The sequence below is a fragment of the Mesoplodon densirostris genome, chromosome 1 (genome assembly GCF_025265405.1).
Source record: "Mesoplodon densirostris isolate mMesDen1 chromosome 1, mMesDen1 primary haplotype, whole genome shotgun sequence".
NCBI classification, from domain to species: domain Eukaryota; kingdom Metazoa; phylum Chordata; class Mammalia; order Artiodactyla; family Ziphiidae; genus Mesoplodon; species Mesoplodon densirostris.
The window spans coordinates 170,415,545-170,433,505 of NC_082661.1; the positions used below are offsets into that span (position 1 = coordinate 170,415,545).

At 46.6% G+C, this 17,961-nt stretch overlaps 1 protein-coding gene across 1 annotated transcript; it reads left to right on the plus strand.

The window, feature by feature from the left end:
- Positions 1-4,857: 4,857 nt before the first annotated feature.
- Positions 4,858-7,204, plus strand: LOC132485259 (pulmonary surfactant-associated protein A-like). Its single transcript, XM_060091762.1, is given in 5 exon segments — positions 4,858-5,125; positions 5,385-5,504; positions 6,276-6,353; positions 6,827-7,011; positions 7,013-7,204. Coding segments are annotated over 5 exon segments (747 nt in total). The 5' UTR covers positions 4,858-4,953.
- Positions 7,205-17,961: the final 10,757 nt, after the last annotated feature.

Below are 17,961 nucleotides of genomic sequence, written 5' to 3' on the forward strand. Positions count from 1 at the left end.
TGCCCTCTCTTCTTGAACATTCAGGTCTTTTAGAAAATGAAACCCAGACCATAGCCAGTCTTAGGCCCACTACTTGGCCTGAGGGGACATTGCTCCGACATCCCAGATCACTGGGACAAGCATTGCAGGCCTAAATGCCGAGAGGCTTTGGTCCCTTCTGAAATGTTTTCAAAAGTCTAGAATGAATGTGTTGAGGTATTCTTGCTGTAATCTGAGGTTAATTAAATATAGGAGGACTCACAGAAGGGCACTGCACACGAGGGAGTAGAACGCATCCAGGCTGTAGGACCAGGAAGAAGGAGCCTCTTTAGAGAGCTCTGTGGACACTCACACAGCTGACGCCACGGTGTTCCGGGGCCTGGCTCCTGGGTGATCCAGGAGGGGGCCAAGGCTGTCACGGGAGGGTCACGTGGGTGTCAGGATGTGGACTCAGGTGTTCTCTGAGGACAGTGGAGGCCCCGGATGAATGTAGTGAATGTGGGGGAGGAATGGGGAGATCCATGATGGGGAAAGTCCCTTCAGTTCCAGTGTAAACACGAGGCTGGGATCAGACCAGAAGCTGGTTGTTCCGTGAAGCAGGGCGAAAAGAATCCCATGTTGTCCTGAGCCTGGAATTCCTCCCAGGGGAACAGCTGTGGCTGCGTAGAGCACATGCTAATGTACCTGTTGGATTCTGAAGACCAGGGCCTCCTTGATCCTGTGATGCACTGGAGTTAAACTAAAGTGTTGTCCATGAAGAAGCTTGCAGGCCATTGAAAGTTCTCTCCTCTCACAGTGTACGTGGCAGACGGTTTCTCTAGCTCCCTCAGGCTGGGATCCAGGTGCAGCCCATTCTGCATCTTTCCTGGGGAGAACCCCAGCCTGCTTGCTGCTAACCCCTCCCTGCCCCTGCTGTCTGCCTGTCCTGTCCTGTCCCACCGGCTGCTCTCAGCTTTGTCTCCACCAGGCAGCCTCATGTAAACAACCACCAGAGCCTGAGCCCTGGCTGGTGCCTCCTCTCTAGGCTTTGCCCGTGTGGTTTGCAAGGTGTCTGGAGCCCACTGCCCCAGAGAAAGGGACACTTAGACTCTGTGACAAGCCTCTGCACTTGGTCAACAACCCTGCTTTGATGGACACTCATCCCCAGGAAGCCTGGTCGGGACCTCCAGCCGCACTTGGTCCCTTCCTTTGCTCTGTCCTACTGTGTCTTACCTTGCTGTCCTCCCTCCCAATGTAGCCATGGAAACTCCCTCGGGAGAGTCATTCTTGTCCAGGTGGAGGCAGGGATAAAGCAAATCCTGAGCTTTCTCACCCCCGGCTCCTGGATGTTCCCTGCCACTTCAGGAGAGCTGGGGTTTGTTTTAAATACCAGCCCCATTTGTAACCCATACACTCCACACTTCAGCCCCTGCTCGATAGCCACACAGAGGTCAGGAAGACTTTTCATCTGTATCTGAGCCAAAAATCAGCAACTTTGACAATGTGGGCCCAGACTAAACCTATAAGATGACAGCAAGCCAAAGGAGGTCTCTCCTGCCTCACCCAAAGCCTCTGCTTGATGGTCCCTGCAGGTAGGTTTGCCAGATAAAATATAAGATGCCCAACTACACCTGAACTTCGGGTAAACAATGAATAATTTTTTAGTATAAGTACATCCCAAATGCTGCATACTTACAGTAAAAAATTATTTGTTCCCTTGTGCACTGTTGGTGGGATTATAAACTGGTAAATGGGTCTAGCCACTATGGGTAACAGTATGGAGGTCCCTCAAAAATTTAAAAATAGAACTACTATATGATCCAGCCATCCCAGTTTTGGGTGTATATCCAAAGGAAATGAAAACAGGTTTTCTTGGAGCTATCTTCACTCCCATGTTTATTGCCGCATTATTCACAAGTATGGAAACAACCTAAGTGTCCACTGATACATGAATGGATAAAGAAGATATGGTGTATACATACAACGGAATATTATTCACCCACGAAAAAAAGGAAATCCTGTCATTTGCAGCAACATGGATAGTCCTTGAGGACATTATGCTAAGTGAGATAAGTCAGACAGAGAAAGACAAATATTGTATGACATCCACCCTTTTTTGTGTGTGGCAGAAAAGGCAGTCAGAACACTCCAGACAAGAGAAGAATCATGCTCAGAGAAAGAGTGACATGGAAAGCACCCCTCAGTTCCATGAACTTGGAGCATGCTCTTAGAAGCTGCAGAAGGAGAGTGGTGGAACACAGGATGAAGAAGGAGGTAAGGCCAGGTAAATAATTAATTAGTCATTTTATTAGAATTTTTATGACACACTTTAATATATTGGCATTAAGCCATGTGAGTGACTTAAGTTAAACAAGTGACTTCAAAGATTAAATAAAATACCCCATGATACTCTTTCATGTTTTTAAATAAAAATAAGATCTGAACCAGTGTTAATTTCTTGATTTTGATGGTTATATTGGAAAACATCTTCATATGAAATATAAACTAATATACTAGGGTGATGGAGTATCATGTTTGCAACCTACTCTCATAGGTTCAGAAAAAAAATTTGTAGTGCACCTGCATCTTTCCTGTAGGTTTATTATTTATTTATTATTATTATTATTTCAAAATAATAATTTTTTAAAAACCCCAGAAAGCCATGGCTCAGGAAGTTATATAACCTGACCTTGGCCACAGGGAAAACAAGTGTCAGCTCCAAAGTGCAACTCAGGTGTGTCTGACTCCTTAGTCCACACCTTTCCCCACCAGCCATGGCCCGGACCTCCAGGCTGCCTCCTCCCAGACCCTTTAAAATCTGGCCAAGAAGAACCCTGCTCCCATTCCTTCACCTGCAGAACCGCATTCCCTTCAAGCCGAGTTGTGGTCCTTAAGCTAGAGCTGCTCCCTAGTTGCCCCAAACCTGCGCTGGCCCTGGCTCCCCATCCTGTGCCCCACAGAGTCGCAGGGTACATGACAGGCGGCAGCAGGGCAGCTGAAGGCACTCAGGGCTCCAGAGAGGCTCTGACGGGCTCCCTGCTCCTGGGAAAGGGATTCCATTAGCTGAACTCCCACTCTCCCTGAGGATCTCAGGATTCTTCAGACCACTCACAGGTAAGCATGGCAATTTCTTCCTGTCTCTGTTCCCCATCGTTACCATCCCTACGTTAGAGATTCCCTCCTCATCAAGTGGCTTGAAGAGGGAGTCTTATCAATTAAGGCTTCACGTGTCATTCCACTATTTAAAGAAATCACCACTGCAGGTCATCAGACACCACCAAGGCCAAGACAGAAACTGCTGCCCTCCTGTGACCTTCCAGCCCCGCCCTGCTTCCCCACCTCTGAGCCTGCCTTGGCGGGAGGAATGGAGAACCCACCAAGGGTTCACCTGTACCTGTGAACCATGGTCCATCAACTCAGCTGCAGGCCCCAGAAGCAAGAGCTGGGGGCTCAGTGGTGAGCCACGCCCCATGACAGACAGTTTGTTCCAGCTCAACCTGACCACCCTTTGGCTTCAGGCATGACCTCTGTACACTCTGGAGCCCTATGGACACTTCCAAGAGCCAAAGAGGCTCTGGAGCTGGAATGGCCCCAGGAGACAGCCCTGTATGTCACTGATCTGCCTCTTTGCTCCCCTGGGAAAAGAGTCCAGCCCTGGTATGTTCTCTCCAGCTGGTGGGCTTTTGGGGGATCGTGATTCTGGGGCTGCGAATGTATCACTAGCCAGGACCGGGAGGCCAAGGCCCAGGAGGGAGAGGACTCCCTTTGCCACGTGCCTCCATCGGTTCCCGTGTAAGTGCTCTTGTCCTTCACTGCTTTTGGGAAACTGGATGGAGGGAGAGTGGGTGGCCGCCGGTCCATGGGAATTTTCCCTTCTTACCGATCTGGAGTTTCTCTTTAGCGGGTTTCCTAAGTGGCCCTCCAGCCTGAGTGCCCTGTGGGGAAATGTACTGGGTAAACAAGATGGCAGCTTCCTGCCTGGCTGTCCTGGAGTAGAGGCCCTTGTGGCAGGCCCCTCTCTGGGGTGGAGAGGAAGCCTGGTAGCCTACATCAATATAAATGTTGCTGTCCACCTCGCCACCCGGATCTGGAGGCAGAGAGCCACACAGGCTCTGTTCGTGTGGGTGAGTTTAGCCCCATCCCTTGGGTCTTCCCCAGGGTTGCAGCAGCATGAAGCAGCCCAGCAGCCACAGGCTTCACTATGGGTCAGGCAGGGAAGGAGGGACCCTCCCTGGGTACCACTGGGACTTGTTCCACAGAACCCTAACTATGGGTGCAGGAAGATGGGCTTGCAAATATCCTCATACTTCACTGTGCTCCTGTGCCGGGCCCATTGGCCCCAGGGATTCAGCAGGGCCTGCAGGGTGGAGGCAGGGGGAGAAACAGCCTGCCAAAGAGTAAGCCTCCCAAGAAAGCAGGGAGGAGGGGATTCCCTATCATTGACCACCGTGGGGTGGCCAAGATGTGGGCCCTGGTCATCTCTGCTCATCCTCAGGATCATGATCCCTTAGAACTCAAAGGGAGGGTAGCTGAGAGGATGAGGGACAGATGGAGCGAGTGAATGTTGACCACATCCTTCCTCCCAACAGCCTGGGAGGGACAGGCCAGGATTGCCTCCAGGACAGAAGTTTCAGCTGAAGCCAAGAGAGGTGAAGTGAGCTCCCCACGGTCACACAGCGAGGAACAAACAGAGACTCCATTAGAACCCAGGTCCTCTGACTCTCCAGAGCTCTTTACAACTCCTCACCTGCCCAGGTACCACTCCACCTCCAGCCAGAGGGATGGGGCATGAGGCCATGTTAGATACCAGATGATGCTGGGAGTTTCCAAGGATAGTCTGGGTCTTTCCAGAGCTCCTGTCTGTACCTGCCCTGGCCCTCAGGCTCCATCACATGCCTGAATCTTGACAAAGCACAGCAAGGGGAGACCTTAGCAAATGCTTCAGGTGGGCCACAGCCTTTCCCTTCTACAGAAGGAGCCACTGGAGCAGACGCCATGCTGCTGTGCTCTTTGACCCTCACCCTCATCTGGCTGGTGGTTTCTGGCCTTGAGTGTGACATGAAGGAAGTTTGTCCTGGAAGTCCTGGCATCCCTGGTACTCCTGGATCCCATGGCCTGCCAGGAAGAGACGGGAGAGATGGCATCAAAGGAGACCCTGGACCTCCAGGTACTGAGTGGGAGCTGAGGGACAGTGACCTGTTTTCAGAGGGACTTGCTGTCCAGGGTCCGGGCTGGGTTCAAGGGTCAGCTGGATGGTGGGAGTTTCCCGGGACTCTTAGACTGGAGCAGCCCTGGAGGGTCTACCCTCAAGGTGCCCGTGGAGTGACAGGTGAGTCAGCCTGGCTGATAATGGAGGTCCAGTCCCATCAGCCCCAACCCACTGTGGGTGATAGATAGCATACATCCTTGTCCCCCTCTCTCTGCAGGCCCCATGGGCCCCCCTGGAGGAATGCCAGGCCCCCCTGGGTGTGATGGGATGACTGGAGCCCCTGGCCTCACTGGAGAATGTGGAGAAAAGGGCGAGCCTGGTGAGAGGGGCCCTCCAGGTGAGCAGGATATGGCCAGTGGACAGAAGCAACTGGACACCGTGCCCATGTGGTCAGTTACATGAGGGATGATGGGGATCAGACGAAACCACGGAAGTCCCCAAAGGGTATATTTTTCAACCTAGATAAGAGAATATGAGGTTGAGAAATCAGAGGGGTCTGGGTCGTGGGTCACAGCGCAGGAACTGGTGGGTATGGGAAGTGTTCCATGCGTCACAACAGCTGATGGAGAGACACAGGGCGTCAGGTGTGGGAAATGGGATAGCACTGCGAGGAGGGGAGGCACTTCCTAGTGCTGAGGCATAGGGGCCTTCTGAGGGTGCAGGGGCTTATGTGGACCAAGGACCATCTGGTCCTTGGTGATATCACTGGGAACCCCGCATGTCCAGGGGAACTCTGGAGCTCTGAGCAGTAATCAAGGTCCATCACGAGAGTCAGAGAGAACCAGATTTGCTCTTAATGGAGGGTGGGGAAGGGGGCCTTGCCCAGAAACTAGAAAACCCCACAGAAGTGGACAGAGTCATGAAAGGATATGGCAGGAAAGAAGAACAGAGAGGGGGCTGAGCAAGTGCAAGGCTGCATTAAAGGACAAGTGTGTAGGGAGTAGGAAACACATTCCAACCTCGTGGACCCTTATGACCTGGGACCTGGACAGTGGCTCTAGACAAGTGAAGGGCAGAACGCCAGACTTGCAGCTGGCCTTGCACCTGCTTGGCATAAGTGGGTGTTTTTGTTGGCCTGCCCCTCTTCTTGCTGGGGATCTCTCTACAGGGCTTCCAGCTTATCTAGACGAGGAGTTCCAGAGCACACTCCATGAGATCAGGCATCAAATCCTGCAGTCGATGAGCGGTAAGGGAATCCCTTGGGGCCTTATAGGGTAGGGGGTTCCCATAAGTTCTCCTCATCCTCAGCATCAGGCTCCAGAATCTAGAGACTTGACAAACAAGTGTGGACATGGAGGTCCTTTTTCAGATGTTCTTGAACGGCTCAGAGGAGACCGAAGTGGATATGGACTATCTCCCTATATCCTGGGGAAGCAATGTTCCTGGCTATACTGCTTTCTATTGAATCCCAGGAAATTGCACAGTTTCATGCACATAATAGACAGTCAATAAGTATTGTTAAATGGGTGAATGGATAATTACATGATGGGAGCATGGAGGGGAATCCAGAAAGAGTAGGATTGGAAGAGGGAGGGAAGAAGGAGAGAGAGGAAGAGGTGAAGAGATTGAAAAGCACATAAAGGCAGAGAGCATAAAGGGAAGGAAAAGGATTTGGAAACAAAGAGGCCTGTGGCCTGACCCGGATTCCTCTGCTGTCAGTCCTCAGTCTGCAGGGGTCCATGCTGGCAGTGGGAGAGAAGGTCTTCTCCACCAATGGGCAGTCGGTCAATTTTGATGCCATTAGAGAGACGTGTGCCAGAGTAGGTGGACGCATTGCTGCCCCAAGTAGTCCAGAGGAGAATGAGGCCATTGCAAGCATCGTGAGGAAGCACAATACTTATGCTTTACCTGGGCCTGGCTGAGGGTCGCACTGCTGGAGACTTCTACTACCTGGATGGAACCCCTGTGAATTACACCAACTGGTACCCAGGGGAGCCCAGAGGTCGGGGCAAAGAGCAGTGTGTGGAGATGTACACAGATGGCCAGTGGAATGACAAGAACTGCCTGAAGTACCGACTGGCCATCTGTGAGTTTTGAGCAGGCACCAAGGCCACAGGATGGAGAGGGTCCTGCCTTGCCTTTCAGCCCACGTCCTGGGGAATCCACCTGGTCTAAGGTGCTGTAACACCTTTGTGGCTATAAGAGTTGGAGGTATCTTAGCCACTGCACTCCCAGGTGGGCCCTGACTCCTCCCCCTTGATTACTAATCAGTCTGACTCCCCCTGGAGCCCCTTCTCAGCTTTGCACTCTAGGTAGCCACTCTAACTTCGCCCTTTGGCAAGAGAAGGAGGCTTCTTTCTTCCTCTTCTTGTCCAACTCCTTCATTTATAGATGGCAACAGTGAGGTCCTGGGATGGAGGTTCCCTCCAAAAGCACACACAGGGTTCCTGCTTCCTGGCCCCTCTATTTCTTTGCAGCCCACTGCCTGCCCAGCCTTATCAAGATTTAGCAGTGCTGCTCAAGCATAATGATAGATGGGTGGACTTCTGGGAAATTCCAAATGTGTGGAGTTAAGGATACATTTGGGATTATCTGGCAGCCTGAGGTCTGTGGGGCACATCTGCTCAGGCTCTCCATGAGGTCAGAGGGCCGGATGGTGCCCCAGCATGGTGGAGGCCAACCCACCCCTAGTGGGTTGGCATGCATTATCCACTCCCTTGACTCTTGGGGTACCAACTCAACTCCCTGACCTAAAAGCAGCCAGCCTATGCCTCTAGGGAAGATCTCACCCCCCGCCTCAGACATTACCCAAGTAACTTCCTGCTGATGAACACATCCCCACCACTTCAGACCTCAGTGAGGTGTTTATTGAGCATGTACTATATACCAAGCACCTTGACAAGCACTTCTAAGACATCTTATAAACTATGATTTAATCTTCACACAGTGCCATGGGACGAGCATTATTTTCCCCATTTTTTATACAAGAACACTGAAACTTAAAGAAGTTAAATGTTTTGGGTTTTGTTACACGGAGCAAGGGACAGAGGCTGGTTTCAAACCCATCTACCTGAACCTGAAGCTTGTGCTCATCACCACCCCACCCTCTCACTGAACAGAGATGATTCAAGTGTAATAAATCATGAATATGTTAACATGAGTTTCCATTGCTTTGGTTTCAAGAAATATTTCTGTGTTTTTAGAAATCAATTTAACTCTGGCTCTGAGACCCCACTTATCTGAAAAGTGGAAAGTTCAATCTCAGGTTAAACTTTCTTTGTTGGGTGGAAGGGGCAACCTGCTCCCATCCTCAGGTTGTATGGGCAGATGGGGAGTTACAGAAATGTCTGGAGGAACAGGTGAGCATTAGTGTTGATGGCTGGCATCAAGATAGCTCCTGATCTAAGTCTACATGTTCCATTTGAGGGTGGTGATATCATGCCTTCCGTTCCCCACTCAGCCCCCTGGATGTTTTCCATAGCCCAATAGTGGTGGCATTCAGGGCTCTGTGAGCCACCTCAGTCTCAGGTCTGCATGGAAAGGGACCATGGTCCCCATGTCCCAAGGCTGTGTGGGAATTGGATCATGTCTCTACTTGTTTGAGAAGGTGACCATATATATGCCCCATCTCCAGAAAGGTCCCCACTTCTCCCACCTTCACATAATGCTCTCCCTCACTGCATATACTTCCTTTTTGGGACAAGAGGAAGTTCTGGGGGCCTCCCTGGTGGCGCAGTGGTTGAGAGTCCGCCTGCCGATGCAGGGGATACGGGTTCGTGCCCCGGTCTGGGAGGATCCCATATGCCGCGGAGCGGCTGGGCCCGTGAGCCATGGCCGCTGGGCCTGCGCATCCGGAACCTGTGCTCCGCAACGGGAGAGGCCACAACAGTGAGAGGCCCACATAACGCAAAAAGGAAAAAAAAAAAAAAAAAAAAAAAAGAGGAAGTTCTGGATCACAATCCACAAAACCAGATGGGAATGAGCAGAAATATTTCTCATTCTTTCATGAATGTCAATTTTTAATCTGGTCACCCTGCCACTTGAGCTTAGGGCCCAGCACACAAATTATTGAGCCTTCTCCAAAATTCAAAAAAGTAAGGAGAAACATATTTCCCATATTTTACAGAGGAACAGTCTAAGTCTCTGAAAATTGTTGTTTTCTCATTTCTTGTTAGGTTTATTTTTACTTCCTTTATGGTGTTATTTGCAATTGTTATTATATTATTGTTATCACATTTTAAATTAATTATTGCTGGTTTATAAGAAAACTATTGATTTATTTTTGGTTGATTATATATCCAACCATCATTTTGGATTCTCACTTTCCCCCTAATATTTCTAATAATTGATTCTCACATTTTATAAATATATGCTTATATTTACAAATGACAGAAATTTTGCCTGTTCCTCATGATATTTATATTTCTTATATATCATTCTTATCTTTTTATAGGGGCCAGGAGACCCTATATATTGTTGAAGACACTCAGTGATAAATGTTATCTTTAGGGGGGCATTGAATGTATAATAAGAACATTTCCAGTATTTCAGCATTGAGTTGCTTGTTTTAGGTTTCTGATGCCTTTTATCAAGGCAAACTTCCCTCTTTTTCATAGTTTGCTGATATTCATTTTTTTTTTTAATTTGCCCGTTTTTTTTTTTGGATTAGTATTTTTTTATTTTACAAATTTAATCAGATATACATATACATATGTTCCCATATCCCCTCCCTTTTGCGTCTCCCTCCCACCCTCCCTATCCCACCCCTCCAGGCAGTCACAAAGAACCGAGCTGATCTCCCTGTGCTATGCGGCTGCTTCCCACTAGCTATCTACCTTACGTTTGGTAGTGTATATATGTCCATGCCGCTCTTTCACTTTGTCACAGCTTACCCTTCCCCCTCCCCATATCCTCGAGTCCATGCTCTAGTAGGTCTGTGTCTTTATTCCTGTCTTACTCCTAGGTTCTTGATGACATTTTTTTTTCTTAAATTCCATATATATGTGTCAGCATACAGTATTTGTCTTTCTCTTTCTGACTTACTTCACTCTCTATGACAGACTCTAGGTCCATCCACCTCAATACAAATAGCTCAATTTCATTTCATTTTATGGCTGAGTAATATTCCATTGTATATATGTGCCACATCTTCTTTACCCATTCATCTGATGATGGACACTTAGGTTGTTTCCATCTCTGGGTTATTGTAAATAGGGCTGCTATGAACATTTTGGTACATGTCTCTTTTTGAATTATGGTTCTCTCAGGGTATATGCCCAGTAGTGGGATTGCTGGGTCATATGGTAGTTCTATTTGTAGTTTTTTAAGGAACCTCCATACCGTTCTCCATAGTGGCTGTACCAATTCACATTCCCACCAGCAGTGCAAGAGTGTTCCCTTTTTTCCACACCCTCTCCAGCATTTATTGTTTCTAGATTTTTTGATGATGGCCATTCTGACTGGTGTGAGATGATATCTCATTGTAGTTTTGATTTGCATTTCTCTAATGAGTAAAGATGTTGAGCATCCTTTCATGTGTTTGTTGGCTGTCTGTATATCTTCTGTGGAGAAATGTCTATTTAGGTCTTCTGCCCATTTTTGGATTGGGTTGTTTGTTTTTTTGCTATTGAGCTGCATGAGCTGCTTATAAATTTTGGAGATTAATCCTTTGTCAGTTGCTTCATTTGCAAATATTTTCTCCCATTCTGAGGGTTGTCTTTTGGTCTTGTTTATGGTTTCCTTTGCTGTGCAAAAGCTTTGAAGTTTCATTAGGTCCCATGTGTTTATTTTTGTCTTTATTTCCATTTCTCTAGGAGGTGGGTCAAAAAGGATCTTGCTGTGATTTATGTCATAGAGTGTTCTGCCTATGTTTTCCTCTAGGAGTTTGATAGTGTCTGGCCTTACATTTAGGTCTTTAATCCATTTTGAGCTTATTTTTGTGTATGGTGTTAGGGAGTGATCTAATTTCATACTTTTACATGTCCCTGTCCAGTTTTCCCAGCACCACTTATTGAAGAGACTGTCCTTTCTCCACTGTACATTCCTGCCTCCTTTATCAAAGATAAGGTGACCATATGTCCGTGGGTTTATCTCTGGGCTTTCTATCCTGTTCCATTGATCTATCTTTCTGTTTTTGTGCCAGTACCATACTGTCTTGATTACTGTAGCTTTGTAGTATAGTCTGAAGTCAGGGAGCCTGATTCCTCCAGCTCCATTTTTCGTTCTCAAGATTGCTTTGGCTATTCGGGGTCTTTTGTGTTTCCATACAAATTGTGAATTTTTTTGTTCTAGTTCTGTGAAAAATGCCATTGGTAGTTTGATAGGGATTGCACTGAATCTGTAGATTGCTTTGGGTAGTAGAGTCATTTTCACAATGTTGATTCTTCCAATCCAAGAACATGGTACATCTCTCCATCTATTTGTATCATCTTTAATTTCTTTCATCAGTGTCTTATAATTTTCTGCATACAGGTCTTTTGTCTCCTTAGGTAGGTTTATTCCTAGATATTTTATTCTTTTTGTTGCAATGGTAAATGGGAGTGTTTCCTTGATTTCACTTTCAGATTTTTCATCATTAGTATATAGGAATGCCAGAGATTTCTGTGCATTAATTTTGTATCCTGCAACTTTACCAAATTCATTGATTAGCTCTAGTAGTTTTCTGGTAGCATCTTTAGGATTCTCTATGTATAGTATCATGTCATCTGCAAACAGTGACAGCTTTACTTCTTCTTTTCCCATTTGGATTCCTTTTATTTCCTTTTCTTCTCTGATTGCTGTGGCTAAAACTTCCAAAACTATGTTGAATAAGAGTGGTGAGAGTGGGCAACCTTGTCTTGTTCCTGATCTTAGTGGAAATGGTTTCAATTTTTCACCATTGAGGACGATGCTGGCTGTGGGTTTGTCATATATGGCCTTTATTATGTTGAGGAAAGTTCCCTCTATGCCTACTTTCTGCAGGGTTTTTATCATAAATGGGTGTTGAATTTTGTCAAAAGCTTTCTCTGCATCTATTGAGATGATCATATGGTTTTTCTCCTTCAGTTTGTTAATATGGTGTATCACGTTGATTGATTTGCGTATATTGAAGAATCCTTGCATTCCTGGAATAAACCCCACTTGATCATGGTGTATGATCCTTTTAATGTGCTGTTGGATTCTGTTTGCTAGTATTTTGTTGAGGATTTTTGCATCTATGTTCATCAGTGATATTGGCCTGTAGTTTTCTTTCTTTGTGACATCCTTGTCTGGTTTTGGTATCAAGGTGATGGTGGCCTTGTAGAATGAGTTTGGGAGTGTTCCTCCCTCTGCTATACTTTGGAAGAGTTTGAGGATAGGTGTTAGCTCTTCTCTAAATGCTTGATAGAATTCGCCTGTGAAGCCATCTGGTCCTGGGCTTTTGTTTGTTGGAAGATTTTTAATCACAGTTTCAATTTCAGTGCTTGTGATTGGTCTGTTCATATTTTCTATTTCTTCCTGATTCAGTCTTGGCAGGTTGTGCATTTCTAAGAATTTGTCCATTTCTTCCAGGTTGTCCATTTTATTGGCATAGAGTTGCTTATAGTAAACTCTCATGATCTTTTGTATTTCTGCAGTGTCAGTTGTTACTTCTCCTTTTTCATTTCTAATTCTATTGATTTGAGTCTTCTCCCTTTTTTTCTTGATGAGTCTGGCTAATGGTTTATCAATTTTGTTTATCTTCTCAAAGAACCAGCTTTTGGTTTTATTGATCTTTGCTATCGTTTCCTTCATTTCTTTTTCATTTATTTCTGATCGGATTTTTATGATTTCTTTCCTTCTGCTAACTTTGGGATGTTTTTGTTCTTCTTTCTCTAATTGCTTTAGGTGCAAGGTTAGGTTGTTTATTCGAGATGTTTCCTGTTTCTTAAGGTGGGATTGTATTGCCATAAACTTCCCTCTTAGAACTGCTTTTGCTGCATCCCATAGGTTTTGGGTCGTCGTGTCTCCATTGTCATTTGTTTCTAGGTATTTTTTAATTTCCTCTTTGATTTCTTCAGTGATCACTTCGTTATTAAGTAGTGTATTGTTTAGCCTCCATGTTTTACAGCTCTTTTCCTGTAGTTGATATCTAGTCTCATAGCATTGTGGTCGGAAAAGATACTTGATACAATTTCAATTTTCTTAAATTTACCAAGGCTTGATTTGTGACCCAAGATATGATGTATCCTGGAGAATGTTCCATGAGCACTTGAGAAAAATGTGTATTCTGTTGTTTTTGGATGGAATGTCCTATAAATATTAAGTCCATCTTGTTTAATGTATCATTTAAAGCTTGTGTTTCCTTATTTATTTTCATTTTGGATGACCTGTCCATTGGTGAAAGTGGGGTGTTAAAGTCCCCTACTATGATTGTGTTACTGTCGATTTGTCCTTTTATGGCTGTTAATATTTCCCTTATGTATTGAGGTGCTCCTATGTTGGGTGCATAAATATTTACAATTGTTATATCTTCTTCTTGGATTGATGCCTTGATCATTATGTAGTGTCCTTCTTTGTCTCTTCTAGTAGTCTTTATTTTAAAGTCTATTTTGTCTGATATGAGTATTGCTACTCCAGCTTTCTTTTGGTTTCCATTTGCATGGAATATCTTATTCCATCCCCTTACTTTCAGTCTGTATGTGTCTCTAGGTCTGAAGTGGGTCTCTTGTAGACAGCATATATATGGGTCTTGTTTTTGTATCCATTCAGGCAGTCTGTGTCTTTTGGTGGGAGCATTTAGTCCATTTACATTTAAGGTAATTATTGATATGTATGTTCCTATTCCCATTTTCTTAATTGTTTTGGGTTCGTTATTATAGTTCTTTTCCTTCTGTTGTGTTTCTTGCCTAGAGAATTTCCTTTAGCATTTGTTGTAAAGCTGGTTTGGTGGTGCTGAACTCTCTCAGCTTTTGCTTGTCTGTAAACGTTTTAATTTCTCCATCAAATCTGAATGAGATCCTTGCTGGGTAGAGTAATCTTGGTTGCAGGTTTTTCTCCTTCATCACTTTAATTATGTCCTGCCACTCCCTTCTGGCTTGTAGAGTTTCTGCTGAGAGATCAGCTGTTATCCTGATGGGGATTCCCTTGTATGTTATTTGTTGTTTTTGCCTTGCTGCTTTTAATATGATTTCTTTGTGTTTAATTTTTGACAGTTTGATTAATATGTGTCTTGGTGTATTTCTCCTTGGATTTATTCTGTATGGGACTCTCTGTGCCTCCTGGACTTGATTAACTATTTCCTTTCCCATATTAGGGAAGTTTTCAACTATAATCTCTTCAAATATTTTCTCAGTCCCTTTCTTTTTCTCTTCTTCTTCTGGAACCCCTATAATTCGAATGTTGGTGCGTTTAATGTTGTCCCAGAGGTCTCTGAGACTGTCCTCTGTTCTTTTCATTCTTTTTTCTTTATTTTGCTGTGCAGCAGTTATTTCCACTATTTTATCTTCCACCTCACTTCTCCGTTCTTCTGCCTCAGTTATTCTGCTATTGATCCCATCTAGAGTATTTTTTATTTCATTTATTGTGTTTTTAATCGATGCTTGATTCATCTTTAGTTCTTCTAGGTCCTTATTAACTGTTTCTTGCATTTTGTCTATTCTATTTCCAAGGTTTTGGATCATCTTTACCATCATTATTCTGAATTCTTTTTCAGGTAGACTGCCTATTACCTCTTCATTTGTTAGGTCTGGTGGGTTTTTATCTTGCTCCTTCTCCTGCTGTGTGTTTTTCTGTCTTCTCATTTTGCTTATGTTACTGTGTTTGGGGTCTCCTTTTTGCAGGCTGCAGGTTCGTAGTTCCCGTTGTTTTTGGTGTCTGTCCCCAGTGGCTAAGGTTGGTTTAGTGGGTTGTGTAGGCTTCTTGGTGGAGGGGACTACTGCCTGTGTTCTGGTGGATGAGGCTGGATCTTGTCTTTCTGGTGGGCAGGTCCACGTCTGGTGGTGTGTTTTGGGGTGTCTGCAGACTTTTTATGATTTTAGGCCACCTCTCTGCTAATGGGTGGCGTTGTGTTCCTGTCTTGCTAGTTGTTTGGCATAGGGTGTCCAGCACTGTAGCTTGCTGGTCGTTGAGTGAAGCTGGGTGCTGGTGTTGAGATGGAGATCTCTGGAAGATTTTTGCCGTTTGATATTATGTGGAGCTGGGAGGTCTCTTGTGGACCAGTGTCCTGAAGTTGGCTCTCCCACCTCAGAGGCACAGCACTGACTCCTGGCTCCTCAATTTGGGATGATTTGTTGTCTATTCATGTATTCCACAGATGCAGGGTACATCAAGTTGATTGTGGAGCTTTAATCCACTGCCTCTGAGGCTGCTGGGAGAGGTTTCCCTTTCTCTTCTTTGTTCTCACAGCTCCTGGGTCTCAGCTTTGGATTTGGCCCCGCCTTTGCGTGTAGGTCGCCGGAGGGCGTCTGTTCTTCGCTCAGACAGGACAGGGTTAAAGGAGCAGCCTCTTCGGGGATTCTGGCTCACTCAGGCCGGGCGGGAGGGAGGGGCACGGAGTGCGGGGCGAGCCTGCAGCGGCAGAGGTCGGCGTGACGTTGCACCAGCCCGAGGCGCGCCGTGCGTTCTCCCAGGGAAGCCGCCCCTGGATCTCGGGATCCCGGCAGTGGCAGGCTGCACAGGCTCCCGGAAGGGCGGTGTGGACAGTGACCTGCGCTCACACAGAGGCTTCTTGGCGGCGGCAGCAGCAGCCCCAGCGTCCCACGCCCGTCTCTGGGCTCCGCGCTTTCAGCCGCGACTCGCGCCCGTCTCTGGAGCTCCTTTACGCGGCGCTCTTAATCCCCTCTCCTCGCGCACCAGGAAACCAAGAGGGAAGAAAAAGTCTCCTGCCTCTTCGGCAGCTCCAGAGTTTTCCCGGATTCCCTCCCGGCTAGCTGTGGCACATTAGCCCCCTTCAGGCTGAATTCTCGCCGCCAGCCCCAGTCCTCTCCCTGCGCTCTGACCGAAGCCCGAGTCTCAGCTCCAGCGCCGCCCGCCCCGGCGGGGGAGCAGACAATCCTCTCGGGCTGGTGAGTGCCGCTCGGCACCGCTCCTCTGTGCGGGAATCTCTCCGCTTTGCCCTACCCAGGTATGTGGGGAGTTTCTTGCCTTTTGGGAGGTCTGGGGTCTTCTGCCAGCGTTCAGTAGGTGTTCTGTAGGAGTTGTTCCACGTGTAGCTGTATTTCTGGTGTATCCGTGGGGAGGAAGGTGATCTCCGCGTCTTACTCTTCCGCCATCTTACCCGGAAGTCTTGAGATTCATTTTCATCATGAATGTGTACTGAGCTTTATCATATGAATTTTTTTGGCATTTCCTTTAAGCTGTTAACATGAAAAGGGTGTCAAGTGTGAGTTGAGTCATTTCCTGTTCCTGGATACTGCCATCTAGAGCCCACAGGTGAGAAAAAGGGTCATCTTTTAATGATTCCAGGGGGTTCCAGGGACCCCACCATGGAACCTGCAAGGTGAGGGCCATTCAACATGAGGGGTTTAGTAATTCGCATTCTGTTCATCAGTATAAGGAAGACTAAAGAGGCGAAAGCAAGCTGACCTTCCATGGGTGACATCTGTACTCTCACAATGGAATTTATCCCTTCCTCTCCTCTCCCTGTGGCATGGGGGAGGGGACTGTCCTATCCTCCTCCTAATCTTTGCAAATAGGGATGCCCAAATTACTTTGCCTTCCTTCCCTGATTAAGTCACCTAAGGCAGGAATCTCCTGTTCTAAAATTGCTGAAGAGCTGAACCAGCAGAGGACCTGATCTTGCTGAGGCATGGGGAGATGGAGAAGGGGGAGAATAGAACTGTGAGCAGGTGTGTTCTGGGGCAATGTGGATTTCCACCACTTGGATGGAATTTCCCAGGGGCTGCCAATGTCGATGTCATGGAAGCTAGCCAGAGTTTAAGCACTACTCATGAGCAGATTGCTTCTTGGAACACAGGGACTTGAAGAGCAAGAGACTATGAAGTGAAATGTTCACTGATGTCATGTTGAGGGTAGGAGCCATGCAGCTGGAGGCTTTTACAGAGCCCCTTATCTGAAGGACCAGCTCCTGAGAGGAGCTGTCATTTATAATCAGTCATACAGAGGAACCCAACAACCAGTTAGGATGGGCCGAGAAGCAGCAGCGTTCCCACTGATATATGGTGCCTACTGTGAGCAGGTATTGCCACCATGGGCACCATCACTCTCTCTACCAACTGTACATGCAAAAAAAATAAGAGAGAAGGCACTGTCCACCCTTCACTTCAAGAAGCCACCACTCTATGGCCAGGGTGGTGATGAATCAGAGATAAAACAGATTTTAATGACAAAACTAAGGGACAGGGCTTCCCTGGTGGCGCAGTGGTTGAGAGTCCGCCTGCCGATGCAGGGGACGCGGGTTCGTGCCCCGGTCCGGGAGGATCCCACATGCCGCGGAGCGGCTGGGCCTGTGAGCCATGGCCACTGAGCCTGCGCGTCCGGAGCCTGTGCTCCGCACCGGGAGAGGCCGCAACAGTGAGAGGCCCGCGTACAGCAAAACAAAAAACAAACAAACAAACAAAAAACTAAGGGACAATAATCATTTGGACTATATTTTAACTCAACCCTAGAAAGTTTGTATTCCAGGGGAAGAATATTTATGAAGAATTTTGAGAGCATGTATTAGTTTTGAGAAAAGGGTGAGCTTCAAGCCTCAAGATTGTACATATCTGCATTAAGATTCTTAAACTTGTTATATATTAAATTAGTGAGTTAACTGGACTATGTTTTGATGTTGAACCATCTTTGCATTCCTGGGATACCCTACTTGGTCTAATGGCTGATACTCTCATCACACTTACCACGTGCCAGGTATTATACTTCCATTAACTCATATAATCCTCATTAACCCTATTATG